Genomic DNA, 19475 nt, shown 5'->3' on the forward strand with positions numbered 1-19475 from the left:
TGATTTGGGATTCAACTCACATTGCAGTGAATTCTGAGACAACGGATTATTTGTAGACAAAGATTATAAAATGTTTCTAAAGTTTAGGGGGTTTTTTGGTTTGTTTTTTAGAGATGGAGTCTTGCTACATCACCCAGTCTGGAGTGCTGTGGCATGATCATAGCTAACCGCAGCCTTGACCTCCTGGACTCAAGCACTCCTCCCACCTCAGCCTCCAGGGTAGCTGAGACTTATAAGTATATGCCACCATGCCTGACTAAAATGCTTCTAAAGTTTGATATTAATAGCTAAAAGAACCTAAATTATTAATCAATTTTCATACTAATTTAATCCTGACACAAAAAGGAAATCAAACAATCATATTTGTTGATTTGGGGTTTGGGGGGCTTTTTTTTTTTGAGACAGGGTCTCACTCCATCACTCAGGCTGGAGTGCAGTGGCACGATCACAGCTCCCTGCAGCCTCAACTTCCCAGGCTCAGAGGATTCTCTCAGCCTCCCGAGTAGCTGAGACTACAGGTGCGTGCCACCGTGTCCAGCTATTTTTTGTATTTTTTTTTTTTAGTAGAGACAGGGTTTCACCACGTTGCCCAGGTTGGTCTCAAACTCCTGGGCTCAAGCAATCCACCTGCCTCAGCTTCCCAAAGTGCTGAGATTATAGGCGTGAGCCACCATGCCTGGCAGTTTTGGGGTCTTTTAAACAACTTTCCTTTGGACAATTGTCTGCCCACTTTCAAAGCCTTTGGTTGGCCATCCCTGCCCAACTCAGCTCACTCTGCACTGTCCTTCCAGTGCACCCTTGCTAGGGCCAGGCTCATGTCTGCACTGTCCGAACCACAGCAAGAACCTCCTGTGTCTGGGCCTGTGATCCTAAAGCTATCATTCTTTGAAACAGTCTACCTTCCTCCTCTCTCTCTTTCAAGGGCTGGTCTAAGTCTCACCTCAGCCAGGAATTATCCCGACTCCTCTATTTTACTTCGACTTTTCACTCTTCCAAGTTATACTTTCACATTTAACACCTAACCGTAAACTCCCCTACATTAGTACTGATTTCCTACTTAGACTGCAAGCTCAAGTGAAAATTCTATTGTGTACCCAGCACAGTGCCAAATAGACAGTTAGAACTCAACAGAAGTTATTCCAATGGTTTTAGCGCTGGAAGGGACCTTGGAGATCACTTAGTCCTACCCTTCATTTTGTATATGAGGAACCTGCAGCCCACAATTTATTCATTGATCTATTTACAATTAAATTATCATTATTTCATTAATTTGCATTTACTGTAGCAACCAAATTGTGGTTTCCACCAGGATTTAGTAAGTACAGGTTGCAAAGAACAGCAGGTCAGGCAAACACTTAAGTAACATTCTGTTATGTGAAACACAGGAAACAAACCTACCTGCAGCTCCAACTGAGCAGGCAGCATTAGAGGAGAGAAAAATAGTTACATTACCAATTGGATTGGAAGACTTCCCTTCAGTTGGTCATTACCAATCTGGATAGAAAAGATGAAAAAATACATAGCCCTGCTTTTTAGAATGTGTGAGAGAAAAAAAAAAACAAAATAGCTCAACTAAGACTGACCTCCAAAAACCAAATACATATGGCTTTTGCTTTGCCACAAGGAACCTTGTACCAAAACCAGTAACCCTGCTCATTCAAAAATGCAAGTACAACTACGGCTGGACTGTGTTTGTGCATCCACAACTTCACTGCATGTGTGGGCTTCGGGTTTTTTTCCTTCCAAAAAAAAAAAAAAGAAATCTAGCAAGCATTTCTCTGGACTTAGTAAAAAAAATCAGAATGGCAGAGCAGAAAATATAGTAACTGAGCAAAAGAAAGAAGTGCAGATCAGGAACTAAAGGGGAATGACGGATGGGATGACATTAATTCATAGCTTTTTTTCCTTGCTGTCCTATATTTCTGTATGTTGATATACTCTTGTGAAATAATATACAGTGAGCTGAGAGTTTTATATGTTTTGATTACAGGGCCCTCATAAAGGCTGTTTAGCCTCAGAGTTCTTAGAGCCCTTCAAAGCTATCAAATGTTTAAATGTGTTTTTACATTGACTACAAATGTTTAAATGTGTTTTTACATGAAGGCACGGACTAGACTATTTTTCAAGGTCCCTTCTAGCCTATAGGCAAATAAGAAGACCAAAAGAAACATACACTGAAACAATCATGCATGTAGAAATTGTACAGCCTAGGAAGTTACACAAAATGTCTCTTTCATCTACTGGAAAGTACCAGTAAGTCTTTATGCACTTAGCTGCCACAAACATGGGTTTTAAGTCATTGGTTTTTATCAGCACAGACACTTATCATCCCACAAAGCCATATTGTTTTCCACCGAATCCCCTGCAGTTCCTAACTCAGACTCAAATGCTATTTGTGAGATCAGAGAAAACGCATCTGAACTGCAAGTCAGGAAAGCCCTGCAGCCCCATGGCCTGAGGCCAAGACGCAAGTCACGTGACTCGGACACGCCACGTGACTCGGACACGTCACGTGACTCGGACACGGACTCTCTCCGACTGACAGCTTTGGCTCAAGCTATCCCCAGGTGTGTGAACTGTACCTGCCATATCAACTTGGACACAGGTCACTTTACATTGATGAGTAATGACATTTGCCATTCTCCCCTGGGAAGGTGTAGATAAGCACATTTAGTTACCCAAAATTAACTTGAGAGCTATGATTAGGCACAAATTAGCCTGGTTTAAAATATAAATGATTATTATAACTAAATGTACTTATTTCTCCACTTCCAATCTGTGAATTGAGGGATGCAGAGAGCTAGTCCAGGAGCTGCCAACCTCTAGGCCTCTGTGTCATTACTAAATTGGTTGAATCTAGGACCAGCCATGCCAGCCTGCCATGGGGCACTGAGACATTGAGAAATAATGGGATCTTTCGAAATAATGGGATCGAGCACGTGACGGGCTAGATGCAAGATTTCAGAGTGGACGGTGAATAGGTTGGAAAACCACCAGAGAGCTGCTAGTGGGAGGAAGATCACCGGCAGGTGCAAGGAGCCGCCGGCTTTCCCCACTTACTCGGATGCGCTTGGCTCTGCGCATGTCGTCGGCTGTCAGCGTGCTCTGGGTGGGCACCACGCTCTCTTCATGCTGCGGCTGCAAATGCAGGGTGTGAGTTTCTGGTTCATGTTCCAGGGAAGACTGGGTTTCTTGTGGCAGCTGAGGGATTGGGATAGTGGTCTGTTCTGGTTGATCAAGCCCATTCAGAGTGGCTGGTTCAGCCTCATCAAATTGCTCCTTTGTGGAAAAATGTAGCAAGTCCTGAAATTTGAAATAACCAGGAATAGAGATCAGTGCCAGAGGGACTGTCGGCTCAGATTTAGAATTGCTGCTTATTTAGGAATGACTAGATTCATAATACTCAGAAAAAATATTCTCCCTCTGGGAAAGTTAATTAGGTAACTATGCACAGAAGGCAAAAGCAGGATAGGTTCCAGACCACTTAACAAGGAAAAGACTGTGATCTGACTTTTCTGGAATATCAATAATTTTAATTGTTTAATTAAACAAAGTCCACCTCTACTAACTCTGGTCAATTTTATAGAGCGGCAAAGTTGGGTTTTTGTTGTAGGTAACACTTGAAAATACGTTCTTTTCTGGCATTCTCCAATCATGCTTTAATTAACAGGCAGCAAGCTCTGATAGGAAAGGTCTACAAACATTGGGAAGGTCTTTGTACTTAGATCTTGTCAGGGATCTGGCGAGTCCTCCACACAAGCATCTAAGGAGGGCTCCTTCCCATCCCCCTGTACCTGTGTCCCATCGTCACTCTTTTCCCCATTTTCGCTGGTGATTTCCAGGCGGATAAATTTTGGAGGACGCCCTGGCCGTCGACCTGGACCAAATCGCCTCTTGCCTCGTCCCCTTCCTCTGCCTCTTGTTCTAGGGACAAGAGATTGGGTTACGGGTCGTCGTGGTTACATAATATTCCATAACAAGTAGTGACCTAAATGATTCTTACTAACCCCAGAGTATGATTCCTCTCACCTTATTACTTTCCCAGATTTTCTCCAATGGAAACAACTGTTTTACTAATATACACTTTCTGAATGTCTCATCCTTCCCCTCTATTACAGCTTAAAGATATGTCTTCAATTATTCTGAAGAAAAGAGCTATAAACATTCAAATCACTGACAATATTTTGCTTCTGAAATGATGTGAGAAAGGCAGACAGGACAGAACATGCTAAGCCTTCGAGTGTGTTCCCAGGAGATGTCATCTGAGACAAGATTCCCATTATTTCTCTTTCTCCCCTGGCCTCGCGTCATATTCCTTCTAAGAAACGTGGCCAAATTCAAACAACTTTCTCGTTTTACTACAAGCCTCTGGGAGGTCGGAACAAATTTCTAATTCAATTGTTTCATAACATGCCTAGTAAACATCAATTAAATTTTACATCCCCTTTAATGGATTTTTTTTAATTAATTAATTAATTTTTTTTTTGAGACTAGGTCTTACTCTGCTACCCAGGCTGGAGTGCAGTGATGTAATCATGGCTTACTGCAGCCTCAACCACCTGGGCTCAAGCGATCCTCTAACCTCAGTGTCCCAAGTAGCTGGGACTACAGGCATGTACCACCACGCCCAGCTAATTTTAATTTTTTGTAGAGACAGGGTTTCACCATGTTGCCTGGGCTGGTCTAGAACTCAAGCAATCCTCCTCCTTGGGCCTCCCAAAGTGCTGGGATTACAGGCACGAGCCACCATGCCTGGTATGAATTGCCGGCAAACACAAATTCCTTAATAAAAGAGGCTTTAAAAAGTAGGTTATGAGAGCTTCTTTTAGAAGATATGTATGTGGAAAGCGTACAATGTCAATGAGATCAAATTTTATCCTTCCACTCATTTACTTAATAATTTAACAAATACTATATATTTTTTCCAGGAACTTTTAAAAGACTCTTCATGTTGGAAAATTCTGAATCTAGGTAAACATAGAGAATAGCATGATAAGCCCAATGTACCCATAACCCAATTCCAACATTTTTCAACCCATGGTCAACCTTTTCCATCTATATCCCCACCACTTGCCCACATACATACCCAGTAGATGATCTGGAAGCAAATCCCAGGTATCTTTTCATCTCTAGATATTTTGGCATGTCTCTCTGAATCATAAGGACTCTTTATATATATATGAGCACAATACCATTATCACACCTAAGAAATACCTGATAGTTGCTGAGTATTATTATATCCAGTCAAAGTTTAAACCTTCCTAGTTATCCCAAGTTTCTCTTAACAGTTGGCTAACAAACGTATTACCTACTGTGTATCACATACTGTTTCTCAATGTGTGTTATGAGCACTTGGCAAAGCCACAACCCTGTGTAATCCAATTCCTGCCCACTCTGCACCAGCATCCTTGCAGCTGAATGAAGCTAGGCACTAAGGACATCAGATTACACACAACAGATTTTACCCTCAGGGCTCTAGAAGAGGGAGGTGGCATATAAACCAAAAATCACAATATAAAATAAAAAGTGCTACAATAGAGCCACCAACAGAGTTTTGGAGATACCCAGGAGTGAGTGACTCAAATCTCACTGTGTCCACCCCCCCTTAGACATTTACCCCTGTGGTCACATTCTAGACCCTGTCACCCTTATAAGCCTCTTCACACCAATCCCATGCACTGCCCACTCGGGCACTACCCTGGCTCTGTAGTTTACTCCCTCTGGTACAAGCACTCAGCAACCCTTCGGCCACGCAAGCATCTCCAATCCAATCCTTCTGGTGCTCCTGTGCAGCTCTGCACCACTGCCTTGATGTTCTCTCCCCTTTTTCCACAGCACACACTCCAAGGTCATCCATGGGAACCACTCCCTTGTGCGTACTCTCAGTTCCCATCCCACAGCTGCTCTGTTTTCTCAATGTGTGTTATGAGCACTTGGCAAAGCCACAACCCTGTGTAATCCAATTCCTGCCCGCTCTGCACCAGCATCCTTGCAGCTGAATGAAGCTGGAGAAAAACGCACAGTCATGCGAGTGGGTTCACTTCCATTTCATAACCATGAACCCCAAGTGGGCATTTAATGTAGTGGGCAATTGTATGGTACTTCCCTAGAACATTCACTTTCCCACTTACCTAACTACCATCTCACACGTCTCCTCTCTTTCCAAACCCTGGAAAAGCTGGCAACCCTACATCTGTCCCCCTGGCACGACCCTACTTCAAACCACCCTCATTCCGATCCCAAACTGTTGTGATAGATGCTAACAGGACTCCTTGTCTTCACTCTTACTCCAATATAAGCTGGTGGTTATTTTTTTCCAGGTGTTATTTTTATCCAAAATGGTTTTCAAAAAAATACAATCAACATCACAATACTCCCTGACCAAAACCCTCTAAAGACTTCTCATCACACTTGGAATAAAATCTAAATTTCTTACCATTTCCCATAAGGCCCTACCTGATCTGGCCCCTGCCCCCTTCATCCTATACAATTCTCCCCTCAGCTGTCTTTTTTATACAGTGGAATTAAACATATGACTTGGTTTGATTAAGTAATCGTACTGCTGAAAAAAGTCTGAAAATCAGAGATCCAGATTATTTTAAAAGTAGGTGCTATCTCAAAAATTCCTATTTCAGAATCTCCAGTTAAGGGAGATTTACCTAAGATGAAAGGATCTCCCATTGCTGGGTACTGGTTATGCTGGAAAAGATGGATAACAGTAAATGAGGAGCAGAGGGAAAAGGAGATGACAGGTAACACCGTTCCCTCAGTAGCCCACCTGGTTACCTGTCTACACATGACACTTGGAGACACTCATTAGCTAGTGGACAATACAGAAATGATTCTGAACCTTTATAAGCTCCGTCTGTGGGCCTTTCTCCCTCATACCTACCTGCTAAACACATCTAGTTTCTCATCATGAGAATTGAGATGCTGTTGCAACTGCTCCGAGCTTATAAATCGGCGGTTACATTCATAGCAGGGCCAGTTCTTCTCTTGCTCCCGAAGAACTACAGTCACAGAAGAGAAATCATGAGGGCTGATGATCAACAGACACCAATACAACTCAAATGCCTGCGATCCCCACCATTCTTATCTTGCTGCAGCCCAAAGCATTCATAGCTATACAGTATCTGCTATTTGCATGACTGTTTTGTTATCAAATCAAAAGCTAAAACTTGGCAGAGAGTTGCTTTTTAGGATCTTACTTTCTAATGCATCCATGCAAGGCATCAAAGGAACAAATACCCTCACATCACCCTCTCGCAGCCTCAAAACACGCACACGACTTCACCGCACCAAAAACACACGAGATGTTACAAAGATCTGTATTCAGATAGCCTAGTATTCAGACCCAGGTTTCATAATCTGAGGGTATGTTTTAGAACAAATAACTTAAAACTCAATGCCCAGTATAATCACTTCAGCAAAATGCTCAGAAGCACCCCCTAAGTTGAATATAGGCATACTCCATGACCCAGCAACTCCACGCCTAGACACATACCCAACAGAAATGTGCACATAGGTTCACTAAAAGACATGTCAGAATGCTCGCAGCAGCACTCTTCAAAATAGCCAAAATCAAGAAACAATCTTATTGTTTAATAAAGAATCTGCCTGGTCTTTTTCCCTAGTTGGTAACCTTTAAGTCACTGGAATTTCCTGAGTAATAGGAGTGTCTTTGTTATTCATGGTGTCCCACCCCACAAACATACCCAAATGTATTCTAATGAGATGCTTCAGAGCAGGGACAGGCCATGCAGGAAAGCTCAACCATGTAATTGGAGATGTGGGGCTTTGAGCCAGGGGTTATTGGCCTGACCTCATGGAAGGAGGAGGAGAAGGAGGAGCTGGCAGTCAAGCTTGATCACCCGGACAATGATTGAATCAGTTATGCCTGTGTCATGATGTCTCAATAAAAATGCTGGACACTGAAGCTCGGGTGAGCTTCTACGGTTGGGAATCATATATCAATGTACCAGGAGGGTGGCATGTCCTGAGGACATTTTGGGGCTTCCCAGACCTCACCATATGCATCTCTTCATTTGACTGGCCCTAATATATAAAAATCATACATTTTAATATATTATATATATAGATTTTTACATTATAATAAATATAAAGGATTGTAACAAAATGGCCATCGTTAAGAACAGCTCTTTTCCGAGTTCTGTGAGTCATTCTTGTGAATTATCAAACCTGAGGAGGTACTGGGAACCTCCTAACTCGTAGCTAGTTGGTCTGGGGCTTGGGACCTCCAGAGCCTGCAGCTGGTGTCTGAAGTCTTGACTGCCCTGAGCCTGTGAAACTTGACCTAACTCTGGATAGTGTCAGAATTGCATTTCACAACCAAATCTACAGTAAAATGGAAAAATCAATTGTTTTATATTCATATACCAGAATACCAAACAACAACGAGAATAAATAAATTATAATTATATACACCAACATGGATGAATCTCACAAATACCATGTTGAGCAAAAGATGCCCAGGCACCAAAAGGGTACATATCACATAATTCTATTACGCACAGTTCGATAACAAGCATATCTTATTGTGCGGTACTAGAAGTCAGGAAAGAGTACTTAGGAGTGAGTAGGAATTAGAAGGCAGCACAAAGAAACTTCTGGGGCACAGCAATGCTCTGTTTCTTGATCTGGGGGCAGGTTACATGGGTGTGTTCACTTTGTGAAAATTTAAGCTGTATACTTACAATGTGTGCAGCTTTCTGTATATAGATTATACTTCAGTGACGTTTGCATTAAAAACAAAGCCAATGCCTGCCTTGGTATATCCTCAGAGATGATAAAATCTGGATAGGAATCGTCCTCTGATCTAGGTTCTAATTTGGCATTTGGAAGTTTTCATTATATTAAATATTATTTTCCAGCACACATGAAAGAAATGTAAACGTCATTGTAATTTGACACTGAATTAGATGGAGATGTGTGTCTCCAAAAAACCTACTGGAATAGTTTCTGAAATATACTGAGACAAAAAATTAGAGGTTTCATAAAGATGTGATATATACAATTTAGAATTCATATAGAAAATGTAAAACATAAACGTCTAACCACCTTTCCTTTCTTCCTCAGAAATGTCATGAATTTTCTGGTTCACGAACTCAGCATAGGACGCGGCATACCACACCTGCAAGAAGCAAGTATATCATCAAGAACTGGGGACATCACCAGATGTTCCTCGCATGCTTACATTATTTCTCCTGCTTCCAGGAAACAATTCAGGCTTTTCCACAGCCCATTAACAAAGGAAAAAAAGATCACGCTGTGAGCTCCCCTTGCAATACCTTTCCAGCAGATCAGTCAGGAAGTTCATTTGCCAAGACATACTGCCTGTTTTTTCTTTTTCTTTTTCAGAAAATAGTTACTGTTACTAGAATAACTTCACAGGAATTATAATCATAGTCTCTTCAACTAAATAAAACAGCCTCCTCTGATTTCTTATCTATATTTAAACACCGGTTTTTACAGGGTTGTAGTTACAGTGGTTGCCACCAAACACCCCTTACTGGAGTCACCAATGACAACTTCAAAGGCAACCACCTTCTCCCGCCCACCCACTGGCTACTTCTGATCACTCTGTTTGCCTCTTTTTTTTCTCCCTAACTTCTACATATTGGTGTGGCTCAACGCTTAGTTAGAGTGTACGGCCTTCTTATTTTGACTTCAGGTGGCCACTTTCATTTCCAACCAACTCTATGCTAATGACTCCCAGATTAATATCTCCATCCCAGACCCTCTTTCTCTGTTCTCTCTGAGTGTGTCTGACTGGATGTTTTGGATGTCTCACAAACAGATGAAACTTAGCATGTCCAGAATGGAATTCTCAATGCTTTCCTACTCACGCCCCCACCCATCTTCCCCATCTTGATGAATACCTTCCACCCAGCTGCTCAGACTTGAAACCAAAGGTGCCTTTGATTTCTCTGCTTGCTTCCATATGCCTTTAGCAAGGACTGCCGCTCCCTCAGGTGTTCTCCATCCCTACTTTTGCCACCCTGATGCCTGTCAAGACCATTTCTTGCCTGGATGATCACTTGGCCTTCTGACTGTCCTCTCCTTTTCTCTGCAATCTACACAGTAGCCAGAGTGGTCTCAAATCCCAGTTACCCCAGTTGGATCATTACACATCATATACAGGCATCAAAATAGCACATGTATCCCAAAAATATGTACAACTAATATGTATCAATAAAAAGAACACACAATCAGATCTTGTCATGCAGGCAATGGCTTCTCATCTCATAGTAAACCTGAAATACTTGATAATCTCCAAAGGGCTCCACAATCTCCCCAACCTGGAAAAGCAACCTCAGCCCTTGTCAGTCCCCCTGACCCACGCTTCAGTCAACAGGGCCTGCTTTCAGCTGCTCAAACATGCCCAAGTCCTTCACCACCCCAAGCATTCAGCCCTGCTGTTTCACCCTCACCCCTGCCATAACCCTCCGTAGTGCTGGCCCCATTCCATAGTTCTCAGCCTCAGCAGTGCCTCGTCAGCAAGGCCTTCCCTAACCATCACATCAAAATCGGTCCCTTCTTGTTACCTGCTCTTTCTGCACCATCTGTTTCCTTCATGGAACTTACCCCATGAGTTATGATTTGCTTGTTTACATCTTTCTGTGCATTTCTGCTCTAGAATAAAAGTTCCCTGAACACAGGGAGCCAGTCTGTTTTCTAGGGTCTCAAACACAGTAAGAGTTCAATATATCAATTACCAAGTGAATTAATCATATATAATTTTATGGATTATTTTATATATATGGAAATATTTATAAAGACACTTTGTTTTTTACTGTGGAATAGACTACATAGTCTGTATTCTATAATTTAACTAACTATGCCCCTGTAGTTGTACTTTTAGATGGATTATCATTTTACTATTATAAATCCTACCCTAATCTATCAATTCCAAGGTGTATTTTTAAATATTTTCACAGGTCAGAAGTCAGGATGTGTTTCACACTCTAGGGCCTTCTACAGTCATGGCCACGATGGAGCTCTTGCTACCTGCCCACTGCTCCTGCACAAAGCTGGTCAAGCTCTTTGTACTGTTCTCACCTCATTCTGTTATAAGCCCACTGACACCTCATGAGTGGACACTTGCCAAGCAATGCAAACGAAGGCCAAAAAGCTCTGTCATTTCCCTGAGAACAAACACAAGAAATCTGAAAGCCATGCAAGGCTGGCGTGCGTCCTGCAGGGCTTCTCAGTAAGGCATCAGCTGTCAGAAACTTCCTACAGACTTGATCCGAAACCTCTCCACTTCCAAGGATATGTGATTCAATTGAGGAAAAAGGCACAGATGAGTTCAGTCAAATGGGAAAGCACAGTATCAAAACTTGCAGGAAGGTGATCAGTGGCTTGAGGCAACATCCCAGGGGCAACAGCAGAGCACTTATTTTTAAAATATTGCAGCTGCATTGCTGGGCGCGGTGGCTCAAGCCTGTAATCCCAGCACTTTGGGAGGCCGAGGCGGGCGGATCACAAGGTCAGGAGATCGAGACCACAGTGAAACCCCGTCTCTACTAAAAATACAAAAAATTAGCCGGGCGCGGTGGCGGGCGCCTGTAGTCCCAGCTACTCAGGAGGCTGAGGCAGGAGAATGGTGTGAACCCAGGAGGCGGAGCTTGCAGTGAGCCGAGATCGCGCCACTGCACTCCAGCCTGGGCAACAGCGTGAGACTCCGTCTCAAAAAAAAAAATAAAAAAATAAAATAAATAAAATAAAATAAAATAAAATACTGCAGCTGCATCCACACTCTCGACGGCACAGAAGATGAGAGCATACAGAAAGGCTCCAACATCCACAATGAAGTCAAACAGTGATGCAGGAAAAAGAATTCAGGCTCTGCACACAAAGCAGTTTATACCTCAACCAATTTATTTGGCTTCAGTGTGTCTTTTTATGAATGCACAAGTATGATATAATTTTAAAATTATGTCAAAATAAGTCTAAAATAGCTCCTTCTAACCATTTTTTATTTTTAAAAAGCACTATAATAGGTAGCATTTTTTTCTTAATGATGCATAAAATAATAGTGTATCCTAAAGTCACTGGTATCTTAGAGTCAGTAAAATACAGTAGAGTCTAGTACTGTCTTCTTTTTATAACTATTTCCTCGGATTAATGTTCAATGATTAGATTTACCCAGCCAAGAACACTTTTGCTATATACTTCCAGAAATGTTTTATGAAATGCAATTCTACAATTAACATTCCTATTTTTAAACATTCACATTCATTGTACTGTATCCATTTATTTTTGCTAATTTAAACATAAATAGTAGCTCATAGTTACTTTGAGGGTTTTTTAAATTATTAACGTTGAAAATTTTTTTTGACTTTTTAAAGTTCCAGGGTATATGTGCAGGATGTGCAGGTTTGTTACACAGGTAAACATGTGCCATGGTGATCTGCTGGACCTATCAACCCATATGTAGGTATTAAGCCCAGAATGCATTCGCTATTTTTTCTGTTTTAAAACTTTTTTTTTACTATTTGTTTCCTCCTCCAGATAGTCAACTCCTGACATTTGTTCATTTGTCCCTCTGGGGGTAGTGAGGTCTGTCAGTTTTCAAAGTTGAACTTTTTAATGTGTATTACAAATATTTCCCCCATTCTGTTGTTTCCTTTTTATTTGTTTTATGGTTGTTCATTAGACTGAACTATTATATTCTTATTTGTTTCTCTCCAACTTTATAGTTCTATCTACTGGTTTCAAGGAGGAAATCTCCCCTTCACAGTTAAAAAATATTCACCTCAGTTTCTTTTCTAATCAGGAATTTATTGGGATACATGGTATGAGATACAAATCTCCTTTTACATGTTTTCTTCAGGGTTAATGGATTCTCTAGCTGATGGTTTCAAAAACAGAGGCTCTGCATACCTTTTTAACAAAATCCAGGATTCTTTCTCCCTCAAAAGACGTATCCATTTCTAATTTGTACCATATGCAGGCACTGTGCAATTCAGTGTTTGTGGACTTACATGATCATTTCATTTTTCATTTATATCAGGAAGCTAAAGAGTATTTTGATCCCCTCTTTTGGCATGTTCTTAATATAAGTTTTATTTTAAAAAAGGAATTTTCATTTAGAATCATAGCAAAATTTTGTTATGTCATCAAGAATTATTATTTAGATAAATTTCAATAGTTATTACTCAAAAATATATTTCTGAAATCAGAAGTCAGCACACAGGATTCTTTGAGTGAAACATTCATACACAGAAAAAAATCTTGCTCATACATCTAAACATCTTGCCCATACATCTAAAAATCTGTTTCCCAACTATGGAGTGTGTAAATGAAGTTAACCCACATCTTTAATCACTTCGTCACAGATACAGACGCGTTCCTGTCAATGGTTTGACTTACAATTTTTTGACATTACGATGTTGCAAAAGTGAGACGCGCTCAGTAGAAATCGCCCGAGTGCCCGTACAGCCATTCTGCTTTTCACTTTCAGTGTTCAATACATTATATGAGATAGTAAACACTTTATTATCAAAGAGGCACTGTGTTAGATCATTTTGCCCAACTGTAGGTTAATGCAAGTGTTCTGATTACATTTCAGGCAGTCCAGGCTGAGGTATGATATTCGTAGGTTGAGTGTATTAAGTACATTTTCAGTTTACAATATTTTCAATCACAATGGGGCTTATTGGGATCTAACTTCATCATCGCTAGAGGAGCATCTGTACCGGTCTACTCCCCAAAACAACTACCTCTTTACCCCGGACCTCATGCTTTCATATTGGCTCTGCACAATCTCCTGGTTCAAGCGATTCTCCTGCCTCAGCCTCACGAGTAGCTGGGATTACAGGCACCCGCCACCACGCTCGGCTAATTTTTGTATTTTTAGTAGAGACGGGGTTTTGCCATGTTGACCAGGCTAGTCTTGAACTCCAGACCTGAAGTGATCCAACTGCCTCAGCCTCCCAAAGTGCTGGGATTACAGGCGTGAGCCACCATGCCCGGCCTCACATAGGCCCTTTGATAAGCATAAAAGTCTATACTTTTCATCCTATTTGCAGGATTATGACAGTGTATACTACATGGTAGCTACTCAATAAGTATGTGAATAAGCAGGAAATCACTTTTTTTAAAAAAAAAAAACAAACCCACTTTAGGGAAATAAACTTGCAAAAAGCCCTAAACAATCACTCTTGCTAGCAAATAGCAGCACGGGTCTGGCAGCGCTGTACCTTCAGTTCCTGCTTGGGCTCCACATTTTTTATGGTTGTATAATACACATGGTGGCCATACTGGTAAGCCACCAGGTTCTGCTCCAGGTGATTCTGGGCTGGCCGTACAAACATCATCCAGTTACAAAGCGTCTCATCCGACAACTCAAACCATAGGTCCTCATGTAAATCCCTGTCTTTTCTGTCCCCTTTATCAAGAGAAACCTGTACGAAAAAAAGCCACACAAAAAACAAAACAAAACCTTCAATATGAGACACATTTTATAATGTCACAATACTCAAAGTATTGCTCCTGAAAGTAACCATACATCCTGGCTCTTCCCTTTGTATCTGCAAAAATCCTAGACCTATGACTGGCCGAATGTTAAAGGGAAAAGATACTTTCTGCAGCCTCAACTGTAGGAAAATTACCGGGCACAATCTAAAAGTTAATCTAATTGCGTAGCTTTAGCTAATATTTCACAAAACATGACCACAAATGCTATAAATATGCCAGAAAATGCAAGCAAAATACTCTCTAGTTCATTACAATTTGCCTCCTTTTGGGGTTTCATTGCATTCATGTATAATAGGCAGCCCAGGGACAGGCATTTCTCTTTACAAAGTAATATTCTTGCTTGGAGGTTTTGAGAACACAAAGAAAACCTCCCCGCGACAGCAGATTACTTGTCAAAAAACGCATCCCAAATATTCACCCCTTCCCACTGCCCTTTCCTCGTTCTCTGGAGCCGTTACACGAAGCAAGGAGCAGAGAGGGCTGGACAGAAACACAAGGGTCAGCTGCAAAGAGATGACTATAAACATACTTCACCATACAGGGAGCTATTCTTTAACCAGAGTCTACAGGTCAGACCTGTTTCAAAGCTGGAAAGTGGGTTTCTTGCAAACATTACGGGCACACAGCAGATTACATTAAGCCTACATAATTCTCTTTGCATTCCAGTCAAAATTATTTTAAATACAGCAAGCAAGCCCCTGTTATGGGCTGAACTGTGTCTTCCTCAAAATCCACGTTGAAGCCCTAACACCCAGTACCTCAGGCTGTGACTGCATTTGGGGACAGGACTTTTAAAAGGGTACTTAAGTTAAAATGAGGTCATTAGGGTGGGCCTTAATCCAAACAGGACTGGTCCTTATAAGAAGGGAAGATGGGCCAGGAGAGGTGGCTCAGGCCTGTAATCCTAGCACTTTGAGAGCCCAAGGCAGGAGGATCACTTGAGCTCAGGAGTTCAAGACCAACCTGTCTCCATAAAAAATACAAAAATTAGCCAGGCGCGGTGGCTCATGCCTGTAATCCCAGCACTTTGGGAGGCTGAGGTGGGTGGATCATGAGGTCGAGAGATCGAGACCATCCTGGCCAACATGGTGAAACCCCGTCTCTACTAAAAGTACCACAATTAGCTAGGCTTGGTGGCAGGCACCTGTAGTCCCAGCTACTTGGGAGGCTGAGGCAGGAGAATCACTTGAATCCAGGTGGCAGAAGTTGCAGTGAGCCAAGATCGTGCCACTGCACTTCAGCCTGGTGACAGAGCGAGACTCCATCTCAAAAAATAAATAAAATAAAATACAAACATTATAAATAAATTAGAAGGGGCAATTAGGACATGGATACACATACAAGCACCGAGGAAAGACTCTGTGAGGACATAGTGACAAGGTGGCTTTCTGCAAGCCAAGGAGAGAGGCCTCAGAGGAAACTAACCTCAAACTTCCAGCTTCCAGAACAGTGAGAAAATAAATGTCTGTCGTTTGAGCCTCCCAGTCTGTGGTATTTTACTATGGCAACCCTAGAAAACTACTGTAGCCCCTCAGAATAACTCATCTAATGGTTTCAGGGACTAAAATTGTAATCTCCATCTCATTAGTGGGTTTCCATTTAACCAAATTAAGACAGAAAGAAGAATACTAGCGAACAACCGCTAAGGAACAGGAATAAGAGACTCAGCAGACAACGCAGTGCTCCTTGAAACACGGCTGAAGAACAGGAGTGAGGTGTGATAAAGCATAAATTACCTTGAGGTGAATATAACAGTCTTTCAGCTCCGAGCCCCTGACGAGAGGCCCCTCCACGGGGCCGAACTGGGTGCGTTTGGGGATGCGCCGCTTGGAGAACACGCCGCCCAGAAACCTGTCTATGTAGAGCACCAGGGGGAGGCTCGCCCTCGCACGGGTGAGCACCGGCCGGTTGGGGATCGGGTGCAAGGGGCCATGCTTTGGGCACACTGAAGAATGCGCGTTATTGCACTCTTCACACCCTGCAAAAGAGAGAGAGTCTTGAAGAAAAGTCCAATTCCTCAGTATAACTTGATGTGAGGTAAAAAATTCTGACCTGAAAAATCCCCATCTGCGTTTTCAAGCCAAAATGCAATGAACTCCTAATGGTGCTACCCGTTCAATGGTAATTCACTCTCTCTGGTAGACCAGTAGTCCCAGCTACACCTGTAGTCCCAGCTACTCGGGAGGCTGAGGCAGGAGAATCGCTTGAATCGGGGTGGCAGAGGTTGCAGTGTGCGGAGATTACAGGAAAAATCCTGTAATTCTCCTCTAACATCAGACAGAATTTGCTTATGCCTGCCACAAACAACCAGCAGGCCACGACTGACTTCTCTGCTGGAGAGGCCTTTGAATAGTGGCCACTACATTTACAAATCACATTTACAAATCAATTACAACAAGAGTAAAAAGAGCTTATCAGGCTAAATGTTGCACTATCTGATGAGACAAAAGAGGTGAATTTTATCGTATGCCAATAATCTCAATAAAACTTCCGCTGCCGAGGGGCTAGACTGCCTGAGCTGGAGTCCTGACCCTCAAAGTGTTGGCACAGCCCTGGGAAAGTTACCCACCTCATGGTAGGGCCATGGAGGGCAGGAAGGAGGCAGTAGACGCAGGGCACCCACGCCTGGGATAGAACGGCATTCTTAAAAGGCTAGCATGGAAGAGGCAAAGCAGCGAGGCAAACGTACTAAAGCTGCAGTGGCTGAAGAGCGCGGGATCGGGCACATCTACCATGGTGGTTTGGTAGCTGAAGCTCTGGTGTGAGAGACCTCGGCTCGGCTGCCTGATGCCCCTTCGTCCCTATGTGACCCTGAGCGAGTTTCCCAATCTTCTGAGCTTCAGTTCACTCATCAGTAAAATCAGAAAACGAAGGGCTTCAAAGGGCTTCAAAGCCCTTCAAAGGGCTGCAGTGAAGGCCAGGTGGGATGATGCAAGCAGAGAATGTGGCACAGTGGCTGCACACAGAAGGACCTGGTTCACGGGAGCTATGTTCACACACACACACACACACACACACACACAGGCAAACACAGACACACACACACACACACACACACAGGCAAACACAGACACACACACACACACACACACAAGACAGACACAGCTTCCCTGGGGGAGTCCAGTGCCCACACTTACATAAGTCGTGCGGGTCGAAGGGCCGGGGCGGGTCTGGCTCCCAGTCATCCAGATCTGTGTCCTCTCCGTCTTCTTCCTCATCTTCCTCAGTGTCCTCATCCTCATCCTCATCCTCTTCCTCTTTGGCCTCCAGTCTGCCTAGAGGGGTCTGCAGAGTTGCCAAAGGGTCGGAGCCATCCACACTCTCGATGGAAGGCAGCACCTGGTTATGCACTGGCAATGAGGCCTGGGCAAAAGGTGAAGGCACAGAGTAAGCAGACATGGACACCTGCTTTCGGTTCGCTGGTGCCCGCTGGCAGAAACAGGGCGCAAGCGCTGGGTGGAATCTAGTCTTCGTACCTGCTCCTTCCAGGCCCTGGAAAAATGACTTCCCTCCACAGGCTGTGAGGAAGCGCTGGCTTCATTTTTGACCTGACTGCTCACAGCCTTTAACCCCCGCCCTCCCTCTGCCCCTTCGGTCCCACACCTGGGCAGGCTGCTAAGAAGGCTCAGGTGCTCCCTCCTTTGGCAGCGGGGGAGATTCAAAACTGGCAAGGCCCTGGCCACCTGCGCACTGACCCCACCCCTTAAACTCAGGAAAACCTGGTCTCCGCCAGCTCATTCAGGCCGTTTCACTCTGCCTGAGGGGCCTGCCCTGTCTCCCAGAGACTTCAGATAGGTGAGCAACAGACCGTTTCGGTGTGTGCACATGTGAGGCACCATCGGTTTCCACATCTGAACTAAACCTGGGGTGGGGGGTCCCTCTTGCCTTTCCAGCGTGGTCCCACCACAGTGGAGGGGGGACATGAGTTGACCTAACCTCAACCACTTGTCTTTTAAAACTCAACACGTCGTGCAACACATGGTTAACAAAGTTCAATAGCTCACAGCTCTCCTTTTCGACAGCTCAGGCAGACTGAGGTTTTAAGTAAGAATAAAAGAGATGAGATGCCTGTTTGTTTCATCATGCTGAAGTCAGTCTCCTGCAAATAAGACACAGCTTGGGTCATGTATTAGGTTAATGCTCTCGTATCAAATATCCTGGCAGAAAATGGTACCTGAAAAAGTTCTCCTGCCTCCAATCTAAGTGTTATGGGATTATACACTGGCCTAGAATCCCTTTATTCAGTCTTGCTCCTCCTGACCAATTAGCACAAGGTCATACTCAAGCCATGTCCTAGTCAATAAATAAAGGAAGCTTTTAAAGATGCCACTCCCTTCATCTCATATGTTGTTTTCCTCACCTAGAATACTCTTTCCTCAGCAACCTTCTAAATCCTACCACATTCCAGTTTCCCAGTGAACCGCCTCTGATGCCTCCAGCCCTCCCTGAGTCTCCTCTGCTCTGAACTCCTGCAGCCCTTGGAGCCATAGAATCCCTCTTACAACAGCACTCAGCGTCTGCTTCCACACTTCATGACCTCACCAGGCAGCCTGAATCATTCTGGAATAGTTCTATGACATTTTCTGTGGAGCCCAGATCTTCCACGCTTTGGTCGGGGCCCAGGACTTTCCTCTGGAGGTCGGTAGAATAAGTGTAACCCTTCTGCCACAAGAATCAAATATCTGAAGGCCAAAAACCCCTAATTCATTCAGTCATTTCTCAAATGACCAAACTCCCAGCTCCCTGATCATCTTGTTGTCCTCATTTATTTTGCAGTGGATTCCATATTTTTATTAATACAACATCAGGGTGCATTAGTGTTTACGCTGGCCACATTGTTCTACTACAGACCCATCTTGAACCTGCAGGTAACTAAAATTCCTAAGTCCTTTTTTCCCTACATAGAATGCTATTAAACCATTTTTCCCCTCCTCAGGACTTCAAGAGCTGATTTTTACTTAAATGGGGGATTT

General features: G+C 43.2%; 1 protein-coding gene across 7 annotated transcripts in view; it reads right to left on the reverse strand.

Annotated features, from left to right (window-relative positions):
* PRDM10 (PR/SET domain 10) overlaps window positions 1-19475 on the reverse strand; it is a 101011-nt gene that overhangs the window by 27851 nt on the left and 53685 nt on the right. For 6 of the 7 annotated variants that reach the window (XR_013404429.1, XR_013404428.1, XR_013404427.1 and 3 more), the window contains exons 5-11: window positions 17640-17865; window positions 16239-16480; window positions 14226-14429; window positions 9079-9151; window positions 6893-7010; window positions 3795-3924; window positions 3061-3303 (exon numbers count right to left, since the gene is read on the reverse strand). Coding sequence is in view for 4 of the 7 variants with exons in the window: in XM_077964678.1 (XP_077820804.1) it covers window positions 3061-3303; window positions 3795-3924; window positions 6893-7010; window positions 9079-9151; window positions 14226-14429; window positions 16239-16480; window positions 17640-17865 (1236 nt within the window). In the remaining 3 variants the exon portion in view is untranslated. Of the gene's footprint in view, window positions 1-3060; window positions 3304-3794; window positions 3925-6892; window positions 7011-9078; window positions 9152-14225; window positions 14430-16238; window positions 16481-17639; window positions 18978-19475 lie in introns of those variants that run through there. The other variant, XM_077964679.1, reaches the window with a different exon arrangement.

Source organism: Macaca mulatta, chromosome 14, assembly GCF_049350105.2.
Source record: "Macaca mulatta isolate MMU2019108-1 chromosome 14, T2T-MMU8v2.0, whole genome shotgun sequence".
Taxonomy (NCBI): domain Eukaryota; kingdom Metazoa; phylum Chordata; class Mammalia; order Primates; family Cercopithecidae; genus Macaca; species Macaca mulatta.